At 37.7% G+C, this 22913-nt stretch overlaps 1 protein-coding gene across 2 annotated transcripts; it reads left to right on the top strand.

Annotated features, from left to right (window-relative positions):
- Positions 1-8909: 8909 nt before the first annotated feature.
- ZCCHC9 (zinc finger CCHC-type containing 9) lies at positions 8910-22827 on the top strand. 2 transcript variants are annotated; one of them, XM_060009213.1, is made up of 6 exons: positions 8910-9257; positions 10395-10801; positions 13469-13619; positions 13923-14015; positions 15973-16041; positions 17321-22827. In XM_060009213.1, exons 2-6 carry the CDS (start codon positions 10418-10420, stop codon positions 17437-17439), a joined length of 816 nt encoding a protein of 271 aa, XP_059865196.1. In that variant the 5' UTR covers positions 8910-9257; positions 10395-10417; the 3' UTR covers positions 17440-22827. The 2 variants fall into 2 exon arrangements, with proteins under 2 accessions (XP_059865196.1, XP_059865197.1); XM_060009214.1 differs by having other exon boundaries at positions 10363-10801.
- Positions 22828-22913: the final 86 nt, after the last annotated feature.

Genomic DNA, 22913 nt, shown 5'->3' with positions numbered 1-22913 from the left:
CTGTCATGGGCTTTGATTTTATTGTGATTGCGTCCCTCCTACCGTCTCATTGTGGTTTCTCCTTTGTCTTTGGATTTGCGGTATCTTTTTGGTGAGTTCCAGTGTCTTCCTGTCGATGGTTGTTCAGCAGTTAGTTGTGATTCCCGTGCTCTTGCAAGAGGGAGTGAGCACACATCCTTCTACTCCACCATCTTGAACCAATCTCTATCAGCAATTCTTTCACAAGTGCCCTGATTTGGATCAAGAAATTGTTTTGAGGTCAAAAGATCTGCCTTAAGTTCAAGCTCTGCCACTAACCAGGTGTATAACCAAGGGCAAATGATTTAACTTAATAGAGTCTTCGTTTCATTTGTAAAATGGAGATAATTTGCCTTACAAAGTTTTTATGATGATTAAATAATATAAGGCAGTGACTTGCATTGTTTTCTTTCACTGTAACCTCTGGGAATAAATATATTTTACATTAGAATCTGGTACCCACATATATGAGTAAGAAAGTGAGTGTGTATGTGTATGTATGTAAAACCCAAATAAAAGTTTCAGGTAATAATAGTTACCTGTACTATGTGAGATGCACTTGATGCTTTTCTATTCTATATTAACTTATTCTCTTTCAGTTTAAAAAAAATTCTGATTGTGATCCTCTAAACTGATGTCACATTTATGGGATGAAATTCACATTTTCAAAGACACAGACCTAGTTACCTGACTCAATAAACATTAAATTCTCTCCTTCCCCCCCCCCCCCCGCCTTCTTTCAGTTCTAAATATTTTGTTCCACTACCTTCTGATTTCCATGGTATTTGGTGATTACCCTTTTCACAATGATGAATCCTCACCTGCTGGTCCCCAGACATAAGAAGTCTTTTATTGCTTTTTGAATGTCAAAAATATTTCATAACAACTTTAAAAAATTTGACATTTAATCATGCCTAATTTTTTTAATGTGAAAGGATACACAGTTGCTATTAATTTTAGTGGAGAAAAACTTTGGTACAAAGTATGCAATATCTACTGTATTTAATCCAATAATCAAGGTAGAAATGAAATAATCACCATCTCTCTACATTAAAAATATTCATTCTTTTTATCATCTGTGTAGGGAACTATACAAGGCTTTAGAATTTTATTGGGGAATAAAACATATCTGAGGGAACCTCAAAACCCTCAAAAATGAAAAAAAGTAAATTTGCCATCTGACAACTAGAAAAATTTGCACATAATGGAGATTAGCCACCTGGAAGACTAAATCAAAGAACTGCCTGGGATCTAAGACTAAACCAGAGAACTGCAAGACTGGAATCAGATGATTCAGAAAAGGAAGCCAAATTAACTACATTTTACCCTTTCTGCAAAAAGCCTATGTGAAGAGAAGGCAAATGGTTATCATGGAACTTAGAAAAGGGGGGATGAAGATACCACATTTGGTGAAAGTGCCTTTAGCAACATTGGAGAAAGCCCCACTTGGGTGCTACTAATGTCCAAATCCTCTTTAGTTAGTTCCTATGGTGGGGATGGGGTTAGATTGTTTGACCTTCTTGCTTTGGGTCTATATATTCAGAGAGTCACTTATTCTAGTACCACGAAAATACTCGTACTAGAGGTCAAGGATTAGAGGTGCCCCATAATTAATTGTGTTTTCAATCTGTAAGCTAAACCTGTATTTGACAATGAGTAAATCTAGTTTGAGAGATGTAATTATGGAATTCTAAGAGGATTTAAGAAGAGGTTTTTCTAAAAAATTAGTTTTATGAAACAGTTACAGTGGAAATGCAAAACTGATATTCATTTACTTTCTAACATATACATGAGACTCCCTACTTTTCAAAAATACGTTTGTCTCATATCTATATTCAGTCTGAAGATCTGAGGAAGAAACGTCATATTTTGGCATCTCCACAAAATCTTTTTTTTTGTTTGCACAGAACTCGGTTGTTAGTATAAAAGCAGCTCTGAAAATAGAAATCTCTTTAAAATAATGTAGGTAAGGTCAAAAAGGAAGATGCTGGACTCCTGGAACGTAAAAGCTGTGCTGTTGAAGACATGGGCAAACAGGCATAGAGTAGATGTAAATAAAGACATAATTTGTGATCACTCTGCAAACATGGCCTGAATTACTTGGAACTCATCAGTACTGATGAGGCACTAACTGCATTCAGGTGCACTTCAATCAGAACTAGATTATACCATTAAAATTAATGAAGCACTAGAAGACTTTAATGAGTAAAAGAGGTTGGTTTTAAGTCTTTTATGCATTTTATTCACATGACAACAATTTGGTTCACAGAGCAATCACAGCTCTCTCTGGTAGACAGGTAAAAAATTTTGGTTATTAAAGATTTTAAGTAACACATTATGTTCAACATACTCCCTGGCACATCTCTTCAACATTCATTTAAATGGCCTATAGGTTTAGCTTAATTAAAACAGAAGCTGAGTTATCTGTCTTTTGCTGTCCTGTTTTTTTTTTTTAAATAGAAACTAAATAATTGTTCTCTCTCAGATTCCAAATTTTCTCATTATATTGCTGAGATGTCATTTTTCCCTCTTTTAAGCTGCTAGCACTTTTATAAGCCAATGCGGCCCCTGTTTTTTTTTATCTTTTCTAGGAATGTATATATGTGTGTGTATGTGTGTGTGTATATATATATATGTATATATATATATATATATATATATATGATGCTTGGCGAGGGAATCTGTGCAGTCAAGCATATATCTTGGTAAAAGATTAATGCTAGTCGCGAAGAACAGGTATCTCAAGTTAATGATTTCAGAGTTTCTCTATGTATGGGAAGATGCAAGAATCTGGGTTCATTAAAATTCTTCCTGAGATATACATCTAACTATGTATGGGGCCTGCTTGTCCAAAGCGCAGAGCACCCTGTTATGGTCTTAATTTCCTCTCAGAGTGCAGTGTCAGTCAGTGACTGCAGCAGGTTACGACTTAATCCTTGCAGAATTGGGTGGTGAATAAAAACGCTCTTTGTTTACTCTGGTAATTAAAAGGCAGACATAAGGCAGATTAATAGGAAAAAAATCAAATGTATTACATATGCATGGGAAAATCCTCATAAATATGAAGAATTCCGAAGATGGCAAGATGAGGTATATCTGTTATTCTGGACTAAAGAGAAGTAGGAAAGGGTCTAGGACTTCAAAGGGAAGTAAGGTAATTCACAGGACGGTAAAAAAGAGTTAACGTTTGGTAAACAAATATTTGCTGGGCCATCCAAAGATAATGGGGCACAGAGACGACTTTGATCAAATGGACCTTGCTAGGTTTCTTCCTGTCTACCACTCTTAGTTCATATTTAAAATAGTTGTTATTTATGGTGATAACTCCTTCCTGGGACAAGCTTCCTATATTAAATTTTTTTAGGCAGTATGGGGGATGTTCAAATGGTCTTCTCGAGTATTCTGGGGCTTGCTTGTTTTCAGCTGAAAATAATCAGCATGCCAGAGTGGCACATCTTGGAGCAACCTGCCCTGAGCCCCATCCCTGTACATTCGGATCAGTTCTTGAAAGAAATCCCTCTGTTTGGTTTGCTGTCCTGCTCCAGGACATGGTTTAGATATCTAAAGTAACATACACCAAATATAAGCAATTTCTATTTGAAAACTTGCCGGTGATTTCCATATTGCGCTGCCTTGGACATACCTGGGCACACCTCCACATTTGCCTTCCTTCATTTACTCCTTGGGGGTATTATTGGCTTACTTTCCTGAATCCTCCACTAGATTACAGATTCTTCTGGGGGTATGGATGGTGCCCAGTTCATCTTCATAGAGCTCACCATCATATACTCACATCTTCCACAATAAATGCAATATGACTGTACATTTTACTGGTCCATAAATGTTTCTTAAAATAGTTGTGGGACCTCTTTTCCCATGATCATTTATTTGCTATGCCATAATTTTTGGAGGGCTAACTTTTTCCTACTATGTGGTATTCTTAAATTAATTATTATTATTTTTTACCCGGAGACTTATAGGTAGATTACTTATAGTAGTCACTAAATCTGTACTAAATATTTTGGCCATCTGGTTGTGTTCACTTTGGTCTTTTATAAAGTATTTATAAAGTATTCGTGCATATATGTGTGTGTGTGATCGCGCCCTATTTACATGAAGCATTTCAGCTTATTGAAGTGGATGGTTAGATTTTTTCTTTTTTATTGACTCCTCCCCATAACCTCCCAAATCCCTCTTTCCAGTTGTCTGCAACACATTCTATTGTGAGGTTTTCCAAAAGTCTCCCAGGAAGAATGACTTTATCTGTAATCTGTACTGCCAGTGTAGTTCCTTCACTTACCACCTTACTAGTGGTTTAGGAGTCTGCATGTCTTACCCTCACAGGCTGTTGGCTGCTTAAAGGCAAGGACTGTCATTTTTATATATTATATCTAGTGTTTAACAAGGTATTGGCAAACAGTAGATATAAAAAAATGCTTTTTCCTCACCTACCCCATTTTATAGAATTCCATTTGTAACTACAGACCTCTCACTTTTCCCTTGGAAGGGACAATCTAAGGCCCATATCATGTAGCATTTCCTCAGGCCTAAGGAGGAGGGGAGAAGTACTCACTTCAGAGAAGAGAGCTTGCAAATCTTACCACTTACTTGTAATTTAGGTTTAAGTATTCATTTGAAACACTTGACACTCTAACCACTAAAATGCTTGATTAGGAACTCAAACTTGAGAGACACACCAGAAGAGGGTGAGATGAGAGTCAGAAGACCACATCATTTTTGTGATTAATGTTTCCAGTGCTACTCTTTCTCATGTTTAAGCAAAGAATATGAAAAAGATTCAAGCGGAAGAACACAAACTTCATATTATTTCTATTCCTTAGCCCTTAGCAACCTCAAGCAACTTCCACTAACAGGTTTCAACTGTTAGGCACTTCAGATCTTGCTTGTAACTTTATTATTGAGAAAACCAACAATCAAATGAAAAACTAAAAATATAAGGCCATCTCTATGTGCATATCAGGAATAAAATTCTGTGTCCTATGGCAATCACTTCTCTGACCTGTAAAACAAGATTTTTAAAGGTATGTATTTCTACGAATCTATATGTAATTGGAAATTCTCATGTGCTGTCTCAAAATATCCATGGATTAAAAAAGCTCTTTAATAATGATTTTAAAGGTAATTTATGCTCATTAAGGAACATTTGTAAAAATAATATTTAAAGAAGAAAAAAGGAACTCATAATTCTATTACCCATTGGTGTTATTGTAAGGGCCCTAAAGCAGATTAAAAAAAAAATCACTGACAGATTTTTAATAAAGAAGCTGTTAGAATGTCACTGGTCTGGATCTCATTTTTATTTCCAATAGTAGAATCACTAATTCTTTTTCTCTCCTGTGCTATTTTTCTGTATATTTAATGAAGTTCAGCAAGTGTCCAGAGGGTCCTGAGCACTGCATAAAGTACATTTTTCTACATACAACCCTCTTATGTACACGTCTTCATTGCTTAAGCTCTAAAGGATAAAATACAAACACTTTGATTCGGCATTTTTAAAAAACCCTTTAATTTAGTAAAATCTGGTGCCAGCCCACCTTTTTAGATGCACTAACCCTTCATTCCAAATTACTCTACAGCTAAATAGGTGTTCGAAGCTGCTCGTGCTATGTGACTCAACTTGAGGGCTGCCTCATCCGGGGTGGGTCTTGGGCACTCCTAGCCCTACAGCACCTGCTGGTGACTATAGCCAGGCTGACAAGCGCTTCTTACTCTGAGAGAATCCAGGCAAGAATGAGGATTTAAAATTCTAATGGTAGTGGTTCCAATTCCAGGTAAGATGGAATGAGCACACCTCCACCCTGTCTCCCAGTGAGTCCAGCTATAAAAGATAATGCATACATCAGCTATTTGAGCACTCTGAAAACTAGTAGCAGGTAAATTAGGGAAGATCAGAATTCAAAGTACCACTGAATCAGTGCTAAATTTACATTCTGGATTTTATCCTGGACATTATGGATGTTATTTTATATATACTCTGAGTTCTGTTTTATTCCTTAGGGAAAAAATTTTTAAGCAGGCAATTAACTTGTGTAGGCTTGGGTTACAGGTTTGCCTCACTTTTTGTCAGTGGAAATTCAAATCTCAGTTTATTCTTTTAGCCTCCAAGTTTGTCTTGTGCATGTGGGTTCAGGGACCACCTTGAGATTTGTGAGGGATACATACACATACATCTACATCTACATCTACATCTTCATATACATATATATACGAATACAAAGAGGGCTTCGTGTGGCCCTCTTCCTTCCAGGATCTTCTCCCCTCACTCTCCAGGGATGGCTGTTGCCTGCTTCTTCCCCTGGTTCCTCCAACCAGAAAGTTGATGGTGGGGTTTCCATTGCAGTTTTAGCTGTTCATGTACTTTGTGACTGTGGCCCACTCTCATGGCAAAGACACAAACACACAAAGGGACACACAATCATGTGCCAATTGCTTCTTCATATTTTGACTCCCCTCCACAAATGTCTGCTTTTACTTACTCTTCAGAATCCTCAGGTAATTGTTTTTTATATTTTATCCAGAATATATAGTCATCAGGATAAGAGATGGTTTGTAGAAAGCTTATATCATTATAACAAACTACTTTTGTTTGAAACATTAAAATGTACTACCTCTGCAAAAAAAAATTAATATGATTTGAAACAATATCTGGCAATTGTCAGCTTCTTAAACTGGGCAGTGTTTACATGAACATGTGCTTTATGATTACTTCATATGTCATATACTTTTCTGTATGCATCATACACTTCACAATTTTCTAAAAATGAGGTACTTCAGCCCTTCATAACCAGAACTTCAGTTCCTCACTTAACATTTATCCTGTGGATCATACTGTTTTGAAAATAACACATTTACAGTATTTTAACGATATCTGAATGAAAAAATTTAATAAAAAGATAGTCCATTGAACTGTAAAAGTGAATACATTCTAAAAATAAATAAATAAAGTCTCATATGGGCAAGGCTAACTGAGTAAGTCTATTTTAAAGTGGGTTCAAGCTGGCAAACAATCCCCTATAGTATTTCAACATAATGGAGCTCACACCTTTGGACTGAGCTTATGGTTCAAATCCTGACTCTGCCTCTTACTAAATGTGTGACCTTGGATAAGTTACTTTAGCTCTCTGAGCTTGTTTCTTCATTGTAAAGTGGAGAAAATAATAGTTTCTACCTCTCAGGATACTGGGTGGATTAATGAGTTAATGAATGGAAAGCATTAAGCACAGAGTGCTAGGTACCTATAAAACGTTCAGTGGAAGTTAGCTGTAATTAGTACTAATACTTTCTTCTGAATCCCAAAGGATTTCTATGGCTGATTTGCTCAATTTCTAATTTTTATTTGATGTATTTCCACAAAAGCAAATTGAGATCATGTTCCTTCACTTCCAGGAATATACAACCTTCTACAGATTAAAATTCAGCACAATACTAAAGACGAGTTTTAGTTGAATGCACCCTCTAGTGGCATACATTATGTGCAAGAACCTGGCATCTACCAAAGAAAACCTCTTTATGAAATGTCAGGTTTTAGGTTGGCACTTAGAGCCTGAAGCCAGCTGGTTAAGAACATGATGGTATGAGTGGCACTCTCACATCTTTTAGGAAGCTCCCTCTTTTCCAGAGCTGGAGGATTTAAAAAAAAAAATCTTTTAAAACTTTCCCCACCATAAGACCTAGGATATTTGTGATATTTACCATACCAAATTCCAATATTCCTATAGCATTGACTTTAATCTTTCCTCTTAAAATAGAGTCATTTTCTAGCTTACTTTAACAAGCATTGCAAAATACTTATTCTTCATTTAGCTAACAAACCATACTGAGCATCAACTATGTACCAGGCAATGGGGATACAACAAACAACTTATTACACAATTCATTATGCAATTACGAATTTGAAAAGCGCCATAAAGAAGTATAGAGTGCCATGACTGTATACTAGGGATTGATCTAGTTTGGGGAGGGGGCTTTGGAAGGCTTACTTGAGGATAAAACGTTAAAAACCTTGACGGGTGAGTAGAAATTAATTGGAAGAAGAGAAGGAGGAGTACCATACAAAGAGAAGAGCATATATAAGGGCTTGGAGATAGCAAGATGCATGTGGCATTTGACAAACTGAGGAGACTCCTATGCCTGGAGCTCAAAGAAGAGGCGGAACTTGTGCAGCGTGAGGCTAGAGAAATAGGCAGGGACTTATCTTGTTAATGAGTTTGAACTTCATCCTAAGAACAATAGGAAACTATGGAAGGGTTTAAAGCAGGGAGCAACAATCTGATTTACATTTCAAAAGTTTGCTTCGCTAAGGCACGGAAAATGGATTTGAGGGAGTGCAACAAGAACGGATGCCTAGATCAGCTGCCAGTAATCCGGGCGAGACATGATGAAAGCTGGAACAAGGGAGGTAGCAGTAGCGATAAAGTGGACAGATATTTAAGAGGTAAAAGGGATCGAGCATGATGATGGGGATGGGAGCAGTTGTCCTGGTGAACTGAGTGGATTGCCAATTTTTCCACCAAGCACAAATGCTGGTGGTAGCCGGGTTTTTTTGGTTGGGGGCGCGGGGGGAGGGGTGGCTAGTTGAGATAAAGAGTTGCTCAGGAGACTACAATTTCTCTCTTAAAGGAGAACGTCTTTGGCTCCACAGGGTGGTATTTCAATTGAACGCTGAACTAGCATTGGTCAGGACTATGGGGCACCGCCCTTCACCTAGTAGGGCCCCAAATGTCCTTTTTTACACTTCTATCACAGTGATCCATTCCCACTGCGCTAATAGTTTTACTTTACTTCGGATAGAAAAACGTAACTCCCTCCCGCCGCCAATCCCAAGAAATATTTGCTTTATCTTTCGAAGTCCAGTACAAAGATCATTTCTCAGGGAAGTCTTTCGGGCCTTTCCCACCCCACGGATCCTTCCATCCATCTCGCCCACTATGTTGTGCGTTCCATACAGCACAGATTGCGCACTCTCAACTTCGCATCTCCGGGGTCCAGAGCGGGGCCCTTCAAACACTGCGAGCTTCACATTTTCTAACTAGCCACATTTACTGGCGCTGAGAGACAGCATAGCGCCTGACAGCCGTACCTCAGCGTGTGAACCAATTGCCCCCCGGAAGTGACGCGCTGTCAGGGATGACGTGCTTCCGCTCCCGACTGTCGCGCCGCCGCAGCGTGACGGGTTTCTCTGGCCTGCCAACTCTGCTGCTCTGGAGGATTCGTGCGTGGTAAGAAGCTGCGCGTGGGGGAGTAAGGTCGTGGGACCCCCCCTCTTTCGTTCCCTGGGACGCGGCGGGAGGGCGGAGGGAGTGGCAGCTAGGTCCCCGAGGGCCCCCAGCGCCAGGTGGGGCTGAAGCACCGGGCTCCGCGGCGGGACCAGGCCGCCGGTGACGGGACACGCCTCAGCTGTAGGAGGTTGGCCGCTTGGGCCGGCGCGGGCCAGCCCCACTGGGACCCGTCGGGTCGAATGGATCCGGCCGACCGGGTACTCAGAGCTTCCCCTGTTCCATGTACTCAGGGGAAGGATAACCTTTCTCCTTTTGAACAGCTCCAGTCCCCACTGTGACAGTCACAGGATCTGCAGCGACGAGTGCGCGCGCGTGGTGTAAAGTGGCGTGCACAGCACCACACCTGTTTATTGGCTCCGCCCCGCAGCTTGTGCTGAAGGGATGTAGTGGCAGGAACTGAGGTTTTCCGCACGGGATGCTGCCCTAAAAGAGGGGCGTCTTAATAACTGAAAATTATTTAAAACAGCTGGGCTGGAAGTAGCTTACGCTCTGATTAATAAAAGGAAGACTCGGTATTATCACGTGACTGCAAACACATGTTTTGCTTATCAATCTGCCGGAAAGAGTTGTCATGACAGACTTCAGGTCAAAGGACAGGAGTTGTGTATACTTACTAATTTGCTGTGCAAATTATTTGCGATGAAATGGCAGACTAAACAAGAAGATTGGAAGAAAGTAGACCTGGGACTTAGAGATAGGAAAATAAACCGCTAAGAAAACTGCAGAATTTGGGAAAAGTAACTTCATTTACTATTACTATGTGATTTAATTTTGGAAATAATTTGGTTTCTTAATGAATTGTTTTCCAGTTTGAAGCAAGTATTTATATCCTTGTGTTTTTTGTTGTTGCTGTTTGTTTTCTTACTGGTGTGGTAGCAAGGGCTAGATTTACATTACAGGCATATCTCTGCAGCATGTTATAGAATTAAATATACAGATATATAAATTAAGTTAAAAAGTGTTTTAATAATTAAAACAGTAACATATGGGTACAGGTTATATAGTGATATAGCATGTATCTTTTTTTTTCATTTTTTAATTTGAGATGGTGACTAACTGGCCATGCTTGTCTTAAAGACGGATAAACATCTGATGAAGCCATGACCAGGTGGGCACGAGTTACTACCACACAGAACAAAAGACCCTTCCCTGCAACATCATGGGAGGACATGAAGAAGGGGTCCTTTGAGGGAAAAAGCCAAAACCTACCAAAGAGTAAACAACTTGAAGCCGATAGTCTGTCCCTTAAAAATCATGCACCCCAAGCAAAACACAAAAAGAATAAAAAGAAAAAGGAGTATTTAAATGAAGATGTGAATGGATTCATGGAATATCTAAGGCAAAACTCACAGATGGTTCGCAATGGGGAGATGATAGCAGCAGACAGTCAGGAAGTCAGGGAAGAAATTGCAGTTGCTTTAAAGAAAGATAGTCGCCGGGAAGGAAGACGATTAAAAAGACAAGCAGCAAAGAAAAATGCAATGGTAAGATTATCACTTCTACTAAAATGTTACTTTGTATGGCTAGAAACTATTATTCATACACTCAGATATGTATTTTAGCAGAGTCTGATTGTGGTTATGTACTAGACTTATATGGCATCTTTTTGAGGGCTAGTAATGACACTAGGACTTTTTTTGAACACCTTCTCTATGCTAGACACTTGATGTACTGATTAATTATCACAACATACAAAGATGGTGGCATTATTTCCATGTTTTGGGTAGAAAACACTGGTGTGCAGCTAGGTTAAGTATCTTGCTGAAAGCCACTTAGCAAGTAGCAGAGGAGAAATTCAAACCCAGGAAAAGGTGTTAATATTTGATTACTTAGAATCATGGTTGGCACTTATAAGTATATGCGTTATTAAATAAATGTGAACCTAAATGAGCTGCTAACTCTATGTAGTTCAGCCAAAAGAAAAAAAGAAGATATTTAAACCCAGAGTCTGACTTTAAGACCTATGTTCTCACCCCTTCCAGTAGCCCTTTTTCAAACAGCCATTTTTAAAAAAGATCAAAATAAGGGGGAAGGTTAAGTACAACAGGTTAGATATGTGTGGTTCCCATTAGTTGGAAAGGATGTCTCCTTTTATCTTTATCCATGAAAAACTGATTGCACAGGAAGGAGATCTAATAAGAATCGTACTGGTTAGTAACAGAGCAGAGTAATAGCAGAGTTAAAACTCCTTGAGACTCTCCCTAGTCATTGCTCCCCTTCCCCATGTTACACTGAGAGGAGTGCTGGGGGCTACAGGTTTATTTCCGTGGTGCCAAGACCTAGATTTTAAACTGTGTCAGACACAGGAAATGAAATACTTGGTATAATTCTTTCCCTTCTCTAGCAAAGGATTCTTCTAGCAGGATACTACATAAGAATCAGGATTTGTTGCTATTTTACAGTTTTATTTTTTATCAGAATTACTACTTGTAGAGCACTGTTTGCACCAGTGTAGATTTGAAATGTTACAGCCTCCATAAATGTGGCTTCTGACTATTTGCAGGATTAGTTTTATGCAGTGTCATATTTAAAGATTCTTTTGTGGAGATAATACTGATAAAATGTTCCTTATGGATAAATTGGGATAGAAAAGATAATCATTTCTATTTGGATCAAGATAGTTTTGTTTAAATTATACAATTTTTAAATATTTTAAAGTCAAGTTAATTTAATGTAAGGATAGTGTAAAGATAATTTCATTGACATAGGCGGTGTGGTGAATTGCATACTTTTTGAAAAAGTTTAGTATTGTGACCTTTTAAGAGAAGTTTTATGTTTTTAATTAAGGGGAAGGACATTGTTTTTCCAAAAAAAAAAAAAAAGAATTCTTTATATTAAAGCGTGTGCTTTAAATAGTATATGGCTTGTTGAGACCCTTCAACTAATTTTCTTGTTTTTCTTTTTAATACCTCAGACTAAGCAGACTAAGCATCAGTTCTGTTGTTAATAAGTTGACATCTAGAAATTTACCAGTCCGCTCTCCACAATCCCATCTACATTAAATTTAAGGATCATTCAAAAAGTTTGTATTCGGTGAAGATTAGGTTTTACAGATAAAACCCCAGTCAGTAAGCTGTCAGGTTACTAGAGACAACTTTGACTTCACCAAGAATACAAGGCTTCTTATGTTGGTGATCCAGTTTTGGGTAGTAACTTTTCCTGCAGTTGTAGAATAAATGAATTCTCTTTGTTTGCACTAGCTCATTTTAAATGTAAAAGTTAATAAAGACTAAAGGGACTCATTCTTTTCCAGTATGTTATTAAACAGGAAAAAAAGAAAGTGAGAGCACAGTTGCAAAATATTATTTTGCCTACTGAATTTGCTTTTTAAAAACCTTGTGCTTATTTCGAAAAAAAATTAAATGATGAAATATTTGTTATCCAAAAAATGTACCTTTTTCCAGTTTAAATAAAATACTTTAGCTCTCTACCATCTTTGATTATGACTGATATTCTCATTCATTGCAGCGAAAAATATCCTGCAAATTGCTAGGTAGTGTGTAAAGAAACCAAACCATTGTTCAATGTTAGGCTGGAGCCAAATAATTCATCTTAGAATTATACCTTGAAAATGTGCATATATTCTAAAATGAAACATCTATCTATTTATGAATACTAAGGAATATGTATGAAAGATATAAAAATTTAAGTATACATTTTGGTATGAAATATATCTTATGATTCAAATCATAATTTCAATGGAATCACTTGACCCAAATTCATTCAATTATGTGAACTTTAAAAGTGAAAGTATTAATTTTGAGTGATAATTTCTATGGTCATTGTCCATCTCCTCCAGAAAACTCGGTGTTTCTAGGTACAGACAGCCACATTAATGAAATGAATAGTCCATATTTGCTTAATTCATTTAAGCAATTACCTCCTACAAAGACATTTATAACTTGTGTCTGAGACTGAGAGATTGATGGATTGAGGGTTTTCAAAAGCACTGAAACTCTCTGATGGAAATGACATTTCTTATGGTTTAGGAATATGTGAAACACTTTTTTCTACAGATAAAATACTGAGATTTCAAAAAAAGAACTAGATAACTTTAAAATGAGGAATGTTTTAAAGACATTTTTGATGACTAGAATTAATAAAGCCAGTGTAGTGTTGCAGTGTGGAAACTCACATTTTTGTTTTCCTAGGTATGTTTCCATTGTAGAAAACCTGGCCATGGGATTGCAGATTGCCCAGCTGCCCTTGAGAATCAAGAAATGGGCACTGGAATATGTTACCGGTGTGGATCCACAGAGCATGAAATAACCAAGTGCAAGGCTAAAGTAGACCCAGCTTTTGGTATTAATGTATCTTTTTTTCTATCAATTTTTTATTTGGTTAATGGGGAAAGTGGCCAGTAAGTAGCCAACTTGTTTTTTTCATTGTTGACAGGGTTTGTTATGAGTGTGTCACTTAATATTTTGAAATCAAATGAGATTAAACTTTAAATCATGTAAAAACAAATATGTTTTTTAAACACTCTGAGAATACAGTGTTTTAAAATAATATGAATTACATGATATGTGTGTGTGTGTGTGTATATATATATATATATATATATATATATAAAACTAACTTAACAGGAACTGTTGATTATTACAGGTGAATTTCCTTTTGCAAAATGTTTTGTTTGTGGGGAAATGGGACATCTGTCCAGATCTTGTCCTGATAATCCCAAAGGACTCTATGCTGATGGTGAGTACTTTTACTCTTATGTCGAAAATGGTGAGTCATCATGCAGTTGTGATTTAGTTTATACTTAAACTTACTCAAGAATTTATTTAAAAACTAAATTTATTTAGTTTTTAAATAAATTCTTGAGTAAGTAGCAAAATCTTGAGAATTTCATTATCTTTATCAAGCACTATTCTATGTACTAGACTTTTTGTGTAATGTAACTTGGTATTATTTTTAATACATCAAATCAGAAAAAACTGACATGTATATTTCAAAATATCTGTGCTTGCTTCAGCATCATTTGTGAGAGTATAAGTATCTACTTTTAAACATAACAGAAGCAAAGGGATAATTTCTCAAACTAGGAGAAGATTTAAAAAATAGTGTTGTGAATTTAATCTCAGTCAAGCATACCATTTTGGGTAGAAGGGTTGGTACACACTATTCATATTTGTAGTAACTTTTGTTTTTGAATGTTTTCCTTAGTTAGTTGTCTGGCATGGGAATCAAGTAACTTTCTTAACTTTAGCTCAACTAATGGCTTAAGGTGCCCACAGTAAAGTCTGTGATGTTTAAAGCTTTAAGGAGGAGGTTGTCATCTGTTAATGTGAGTCATTTGTTAATGTGATGCTGGTACCATCAGATTCTAGAAACCTTGTGTTGTGACTGGGTCCCCTTGCAGAAGTCCAGTGAAAAAGCATAGCTTTGGAGTTAGACCAGTTATAGCCTCAGCACTACCACTCACTAACTGTGGGACTTTGGCCAAGTTAACTTCTCTCTTCTCAGTTTCCTTACCTGTAAAATGGAGATGAGAAAATTGTATTTCATTGATTCTAAAATGCACATTTTGTTCACATTTTAGTATCTCTGAACTCATTGTATCTTACTATTGGGGCGTGTCACATAATTGGAAGGTTTTTTTTCCAGAGAGCAATGTAAAATAATGATACATCTTATAATCAGTGGTATCTTAGATTTGATGAATTATGGTATTTTACCTTGAAGAGTTATGAGGATTAAAATATATTATTCAAGTGCCTCTTCTATTTCACTATGGCATCTACAATAGTAAAGAGTCCTGGACCTCGAAGATGCTCAAAAGTGCCTTTCAGTTTTGAACTTAAGAAACAGGTCATATAATATGACTAGTGAGCAAAGATGCCTTTGTATGGTCAACCAAAATGACTAGATATAAAAAAGTGCAGCAAGGGGAGTAGGTCACATAGAAGTGAGAATTCATCCTATTAGGATCATTTTTCTGAGTGAGTCACTTAACATTATGAGCATGATCGTGATAATGCTTGACCGTTAAGCAATAGTGTTCGACCATTCAGTGAAGACTCATTTTAGAAACCAAATGTGTTGTAATTCACAGTCCTGGAATGTTGCTTAAAGAAGGGCAATAGGGATTTTTACTCGAGTTGGGATGCCTGGCAGATAGAAGGTACTGAAACAAAAGTTAATTTCATTCCTTTTGTAATTGCTCACCCCCATCTGACCTGTACAGCAGAGCAGTGGTTCCTAACCCTTTGGGGACCTCATAGCACCTCATGGTTAAACGTTCTGATCATTAAAGAATCTGATTAAAAACTGTGGGCATTCTCCTCAAAAAATGCATCTGCCCACAGATTTTTCAGAGTTCACAAACCCTTCCCTTTCTAACCGTGGTTAATATCCAGGCTTCTGTGCAGTGGCTCTTGGACACTCCAGAGGACACGTACCTTCCGTCATATCTCACTTCTTTTTCCCACATATGCCCTGAAGGCCAGGGGCAAGAAATGGTGGGTAGGTACAGTTTAGTGCTCTTTGAAGTCAAGAGGAATGGAGAATGGACTTAATAGGAGTAAGTTCCTGGCTCCAGCTACCTTTGCAACTAACAAGGTTGTGAGGACCAAATAAGATATGGAAGTGCTTTGAGACCTTAAAAGCCCTATGTAAGTATTAGAGGTTTTCAATTACTCTGTTCTTTTTATAGGTGGTTGCTGCAGACTTTGTGGCTCTGTGGAACATCTTAAGAAAGATTGCCCCAAAAGTCAGAATTCAGGTGAGATCTCTGGGCCTCCATTTAGAAGGGGTGAGATTAGTATTCCTCTGTGTTTTCGCTGGATTTTGTTATTAATAACTTGTTGATATACAACTGATTTTAAGGCTGCCTGGTTTCCTACTGCAGTAATGACTTCATCATTTCTTTATCAGCAGTACTAACTGAGCATCAGCTGCTGTTCTCAGGTGGGAAAAAAAATGACCAGTAAGCCCCAGAGGACCCTGATTTTATAAAGCATCTTATTCATAAATATTTTTATTTGCTAACCCATGTATTTAATAATAGAGCCAATTCTGTCACTTGAAGAAAAGTATGAGAAAAGTATTTCTCACTAAGAGAAAATAAGAAATTTGAGAATAACTTACAGTATTCTTATGATTGAGTATCCTCATGTATGCTGTGAAACCAAAAGGATTCAGTTAGTTGCAAAAACTGCCGAAAATATTAAAATTGTGTTCTCTACACAGCATCTGGCCAGTTATATTTTCTTCCCAGTGAAATACTACCCTCGTGTCATCGAAAACTTCATAAATGTTCACCAAACCTAAGGCAGATTTTTTTGGGATGTGGAGACCATTATTACATTAGTTTACCTAGCTTAAAATGATGATAATCCTGAGTGAAAGAAAGCAAGACAGTAGGATAGCCCACTAGTGCTTCTTGGGGAAAAAGCACATTTCTATTTATATCATATAGTCATAGTACCACACAAATAAGTCTGCCCATTCTTACTTCCTACCCCTAGCATTTGAATCTGAAAACCAAGAGTTCTTGTTTACAGTCTTGTCTAGAAGAAGATAGTCTTTACTACACTGTAGGCAGTGAGGTTGAAATGATGAAGTGGAATTTGAATTCTCCCTCCTGGGAGGATTGCCTCTTCCCAAATGACAAGACTGACAAGCAGATGTTGTATAATTTCACAGGTGGAATCTTGTTCATTTGAAACTGATGCTTCATAAGTCTTGCTGTTTACAGACTCTTGGAATTCATTGACTCTATAATGATGAACTCTGGGAAAGAATGAAAGAGCTTTCTCATCAATTTGTGCATTGCAAAGCAGTTGCTGCATTTCCCTAATTGGGATGAGAAATTGCCTGTGGTACTCTGAAATCAAGGGTTATAATCAATTACAGAATTGCTCACTTTCCTTTAGTGATGGAGTCTTCTCTCTTTGTGATTATTCATGTCAAAACTAGTTCCTTTGCTAAACCAATACCAGTCTAGGTGATGTATTTGATGACTGTTTCTCTTACATTCTGACTTTTCTGTGTCTTTACAGATCGAATGGTCACGGTTGGTCGCTGGGCAAAGGGAATGAGTGCGGACTATGAAGACATTTTGGATGTGCCTAAACCACAGAAACCCAAAACAAAGATACCTAAAGTTGTTAATTTTTGATTAGTGCTATCGTTTGTTAGCACCTCATTGTTAAACATTCTGAACTGGGCCTGCTTCGTAAGTTGGAGCTGGACTCTCCCTTGGAGTCCTGTATTGTAGATATCAGTATAATCTAGGAGTGGTCAAACCAGTTCCTGAGTTCTGTCCATCAGGGAGCACTACTACAGTTGTTTGGAGAAAATCACTGAAAAAAAGTATAATACGTTCAAAATGGATTTTCTAAAAGAATATATTTTTAACCAACAGAACTTAGGTGTAACTAAGTGGTTATATACCTGATTGTAACAATCATCTTTTTCTAAAAACAAAATTATGCATTAATATGAACTATCCCTAAACATGGGGTACCTGCTTTGCATTTGGAAATGAATTTTTGTTATATTGTTTTCTTGGCTCAAAGCATCAATATATTGTTATATTAGAAATTAATTTATAATTGTCACAAAATCTGTATTTTAAAAATATTTAATAAAAACTCACTTGCTATTTACTTATTTTTCTGAATACCTAATTTTGGATTGAATGAGCCATTGTCCATTAATGTCCATGTAACAATCCCTTTGGAAACACAGTCTTTATGAATCCTAGATGAGCTTAATTTTTATTTTTGTTTTAGTTTTGACATAAAGAACAAATTAATGAGGTTAAAATAGAAGAGTATCTCAACTTAACAGCAGCTCTTTCTTTGCCCCTGATTTTCAAGAGAGAAATTCTAGCCAAAATTCAGTTTGTGCTATTTAACCAGAATGATGATGGCACATAACAGATTGTCTGTCAAACTTAATAGCATTTTGTTCACATGTTTTAGTTGAGTCAGGATGAGATGCAAGCATCATCATCATCAAAACAGAGTTAGAACACTAATCAGAGACCCATTAGCTTCTTTGTTTGATTTGATGAATACATGCATACTTAATACATATATTTCACAAGGCTTAAGCCTCCCATTGTACTGTATAATGGAATGACTGTTGGATTGTGTGTTTCATTTGGAATTTTACCTGATTGGATACATTTGTAATGAAAGGAAACAGCTGTGATTAGTTACTGATGTTTCAAAAGCAAATATTTACCAAATAAGAAAAGGAACACTTTTCTGTTTTAATCTCTGTACCTCTGAACATTTCTAATCTTAATAGGAGCTGTTCTTTTTTTTTTTTCAGTGACAGGAAAACATGAACAGACTATGGCTCAGCATCCCAGAACTTAAGGAGATGAGTGCCATTTAAAAGGAATGGTACAAGTCATGCAGCTGGAAAAGGACAGCAGTGCTGCCCTGGTCATTTAGTCTGAACACACCCAGATTTATTTCACCTGTCCTATCAGGAGCAAAAGGCTCTGGAAAGTCAAAAACCTGTCAGCTGCAAGTTAAGTCTAATGTTTTTTATGTAGTCTTCAATGCAGGGATGTCCATTTTGTCTTCTTTGGGGTTACTTTGTTTACATTTTAATGGTCTATAAAGTAGACAGTGAAATCATTGGAAATAAATTGCAGGTGCTGAATGTAACATTGGAAAACTATGTGGACACTTTGTTAAAGAAACTCACCAGAGACAGAAATTATGACATCCTGAGAGATTGTGTATTGCTTGATGTTGGTTATTTTCTTAACTAAGAATGCCAAAAGAAGAAGGCACACATTTACTTTATTCATTATATATTTTCCAAGGACCTGCTGTGTTCCTGGTACTCTTTCAGGCACTTGAGATTGTGGCAGTGAATAAGACAAACAAGGCCACATGCATTCTGCTGGGGCTGAAGAATGGAGAGGAGACTTAGGAACAAAAAATACATATCAGAAATATCAGTAAAAATAATATCAGAGAGGGATATTTTATACATTTTATAAATATTTTGTTGAATCCCCTAAGACTTAGTGGTTAGCACTCTTTTCTTCCTTTAGTCCTTTGGAAATGTCATCTCTCTTTACAAGCTTATCTTTCACTTTTCCGTGGCTGACTCCTAAATCTCCATCTTGCCCTAAAATCCCTGGTTTCGGTTCTGTCTTCTCGCCTGCCTGCTGGACATTCTTACTTGGATGTTACACTAACACCTCAAACTCATAATAGCTTTAAATCTCATCACTTCCCCTGAGGGAAAAAATGGGCTAATTCCCTTTGTCTCCATTTTATTCAGTACAATTATATTCCAAGCCTGTAGACTCGCATCTCAAGTTACGCTTTTCTTGACATTCTCCCCACCACATCCCAGAGTCAACCCTCTCTTACTTCATTCAGGTGTCTGCTTATAATCTGCCTAATAGAGAGTCTTTTATGACCAGCCTTATAGGAAATAGCTTTTTCCTCATCCCAATAACTTTTCATTCTCTTGCTGTCTAAATTTTCTCCATAATTTATGTCCCTACATAACACTATTTGTCCCCTCTCCACCGGATTATAGGTTACATGAGGGCAGGAATTTTGTCTTATTATCCTCAGAAGTGCTTGGTGCATACAGAGCATTCACACTGTTGAATGAATGAGTGAATTAAATGAATATGTGATAGAATTAACACACAGATGATACAGGAGGCTGGGTAGCTACTTCAGATTGGATAATCAGGGGAAGCCCTCTGAGAGGAAGACTTTTAAGCTGAAATCTGGATGACAAGAAGAAATCTGTTGTGAAGATAATGAGGAAGAGCGTTTAGGGAGAGAAAATAGTCAAAGCCATGAGCTTGCCATATTTGAGGGGCAGAAAGAAGATGTGATCTTTTTGACTGGCTTCCTTCACTTAGCATGTTTTCAAGGTTCATTTGTAATGTTACATTGTATAGTACACAGGGAGGTATTAGGGAGAAAGCCTTGGATATCTTGATGTGAGGTAATAAGTAAATGCAATGATACTGAGGAAGGAGCCTGCCTGGTATAGTTGGAAAACAGCAAAGAGGCGAATATGGTTGGAAAAGAGAGGGATAAACTAGTAGAAGATCAGAGAGTTAACAGGGGTCCTATCTTACAGCCTCTACCAGTTTCTGCCACATAAAAACCACAAACTCTCAGAAGCATACATGAATAAGCGGTTAGTTAGCTCATGCCTATGAGTCAGATCTAGACTGGGCTTATCTGGACAGCTCTGCTCATCTCACTTGGGCTTGCTCACATCCATAAGAAGTTTGGTTTGGGGTCAGCTGATCTAAGCTAGACTCAGATGAAGAAGCTCTGGGGCCAGCAGGCTAGCCCTGACATGTTTTTCTCAGGACAATGGCAGAGATGTAAGAGGGCAGGTCCACTTGCAAAACCATTTTCAAGCCTTTGGTTGCATCATGTCTGTTGATGAGTCACACAATCGAGCTCAGAGATAAGAGGTAGAACAGCGCGCTCCATTTGTGGAGGTGGGGATGGTGGTGAGGGAGTGAATACTTCTGAAAAATAATCCAACGTACCACAACATACCCCAGACCATTGTAAAGCTTTGACTTTCACTCTGTGATATGCAAAATTTTTCACATGTTTGGGGAGAAATGTGACATGATCTGATTGCCGAGTTGAGAGCAGAGTGAAGGGAGGAGTAAGGATAAAAGCAGGTTATAATTCAGGTGAGAGAAGATGGTGTGAATGAGGGTTGTTGTGGTGGAGTTGTTAGAAGGGGTCAGGTTCTGATTATGTTGATATCTTTAACATAGAGCTAATAAGATTTCCTGAAGGAAGGAGAATTTATGGAGGGAAAGGTGGCAGAATTAAGAGATCTATTTTGGAAATGTGGACTTTGAGATGACGATTATCTTAGTGGAAATGTCAGATAAGTAGTTAGATATACAAGTGTGGAGTTCAGGAGAGTTTAGGGCTTGAGACACAGATTTGGGAGTTATTGGCAAGTAGATGTCTTTTAAAACCCAGAGGCTGGGTGGACTCACTGAGGAATGGAGATAGAGGAGAAGAGGCCAAGAACAGAGCCCTGGGTAGTCTAATATTTAGAGGTCTGGTGGAGGAGGAAGAACTTCAAGAGGATTTAAAAGTGTGACTGGTCACACAGGAGGAAATCCAAGAGTGTGACATCACGGAAGCCAAGCGGAGACAATGCTGCAAAAAGAAGGAACTAGTCAACTTTGTTAATGCTGCTCAGAGGCTAAATAAGCTAAGAACAGGTCCATTAGTGTGGCAATGAGAGGTCTTTGTGGAGTAACGGAGAAGTACAGTTCGGTAAATGAAATAAGGATATGAAGACCACATTTATAGATAATTGGAGTAGAGATGGTGGCCTTTAGGAAACTGGATCAGGTGAAGTGTTGTTTTGCTTTGTTTTGATTTATTTTAAGATAAGAGATAATAGTGGCTATGAAAATAATCCAGGAAAGACTCCTGAAATAGAGAAAAAAAGAGAATTGGAGGAGGGAAGCCTCGGAGAAGGTTAGAGAAATGGTTCTTTGCTAGGGTAGAGATGTTTAATTCATTGTGTTAGGAGGGATGACAAAGATGTGGAATGTACATAGATGGGGAGATGAGACAACTTCTGCCTAATGGTTTATATTTTCCTCGAAGTATTTTCTAAATTTCATTAACTGAGAAAGGGTAAGAGACATGAGAAACTTGAAGGAAGAGAAGGCAGTGTGAAATAGCAAACATGTAGGAAATGTAGTAGTATTATCAGAGCCCTTTTGAAACCTGTGGTCATAAATTTCAGGTGAGACCCATCCACAATTTTCAGATGCTTAGTGCAGGGGTGAGGTATTACAAATACTTTAACCACAGTTTTGAGTTTGCCAGACAAGTAGAATGAAACGAAAAGGTACAGGTGTTTTCCAGGGTGTGATATTAATGATAGACCATGGAATCTAAGCCAGATGAAGAAAGAAGGGAGGACATGGAGAGGGATAATGAGCTATGGAAATGATCGAAATATTAATTTTGAATCTATTTTCAAATGTCCCTAAAAATGTCACAAAATGAGGAAGGGAAAGATGGCATCAGATGTGTATTTTTTATATGGTACTTTATACCTTCAAGTACACTGAGAAAGACATTTTATAATATTTCTTTGACTTTTGAATCTGGAGGTGGGTTACTATCAAGAACTGTGAAGGGTCTGAGGTTCTTAATACACTAGTCTGTTACTGTTTCATGGATGTCGACAAGGCATGAGAATCCTGGTTCAGAGACAAAAGATAGTATTCATGGCACAGCAAACACCGTGAGTATCAACTTATTTCTGTTGCTTCCCTTTTTCCCTTAGTCCCCACAGGGTGACATGATGGGCCCAGATGGATGCTATAGACATAGCCGGTTTGTGTCACAGCTGAGGAACAAGTTGCAAACGCTGTAGCACAGAGCAAACAAGCCAGCCTTCCTGCGCCCCAGAGAGTGAGCCATTACACTGAAGTCAAGCTGTGGTCACCTTGACCTACTTAATTGCCTATGGGACTAGCATTTGCCTGTGGATAAATAAATCTTGCAGTTTGGCACACTCAGCAATAATATGCAGGACCCCTCTGGGCCCATGGTGAACTGTCTGTCCCAGTAGTTACACTACCTTCAA

This window comes from Delphinus delphis, chromosome 3 (genome assembly GCF_949987515.2).
Source record: "Delphinus delphis chromosome 3, mDelDel1.2, whole genome shotgun sequence".
Lineage (NCBI taxonomy): Eukaryota > Metazoa > Chordata > Mammalia > Artiodactyla > Delphinidae > Delphinus > Delphinus delphis.
This window is presented reverse-complemented; position numbering and strand designations above follow the sequence as displayed.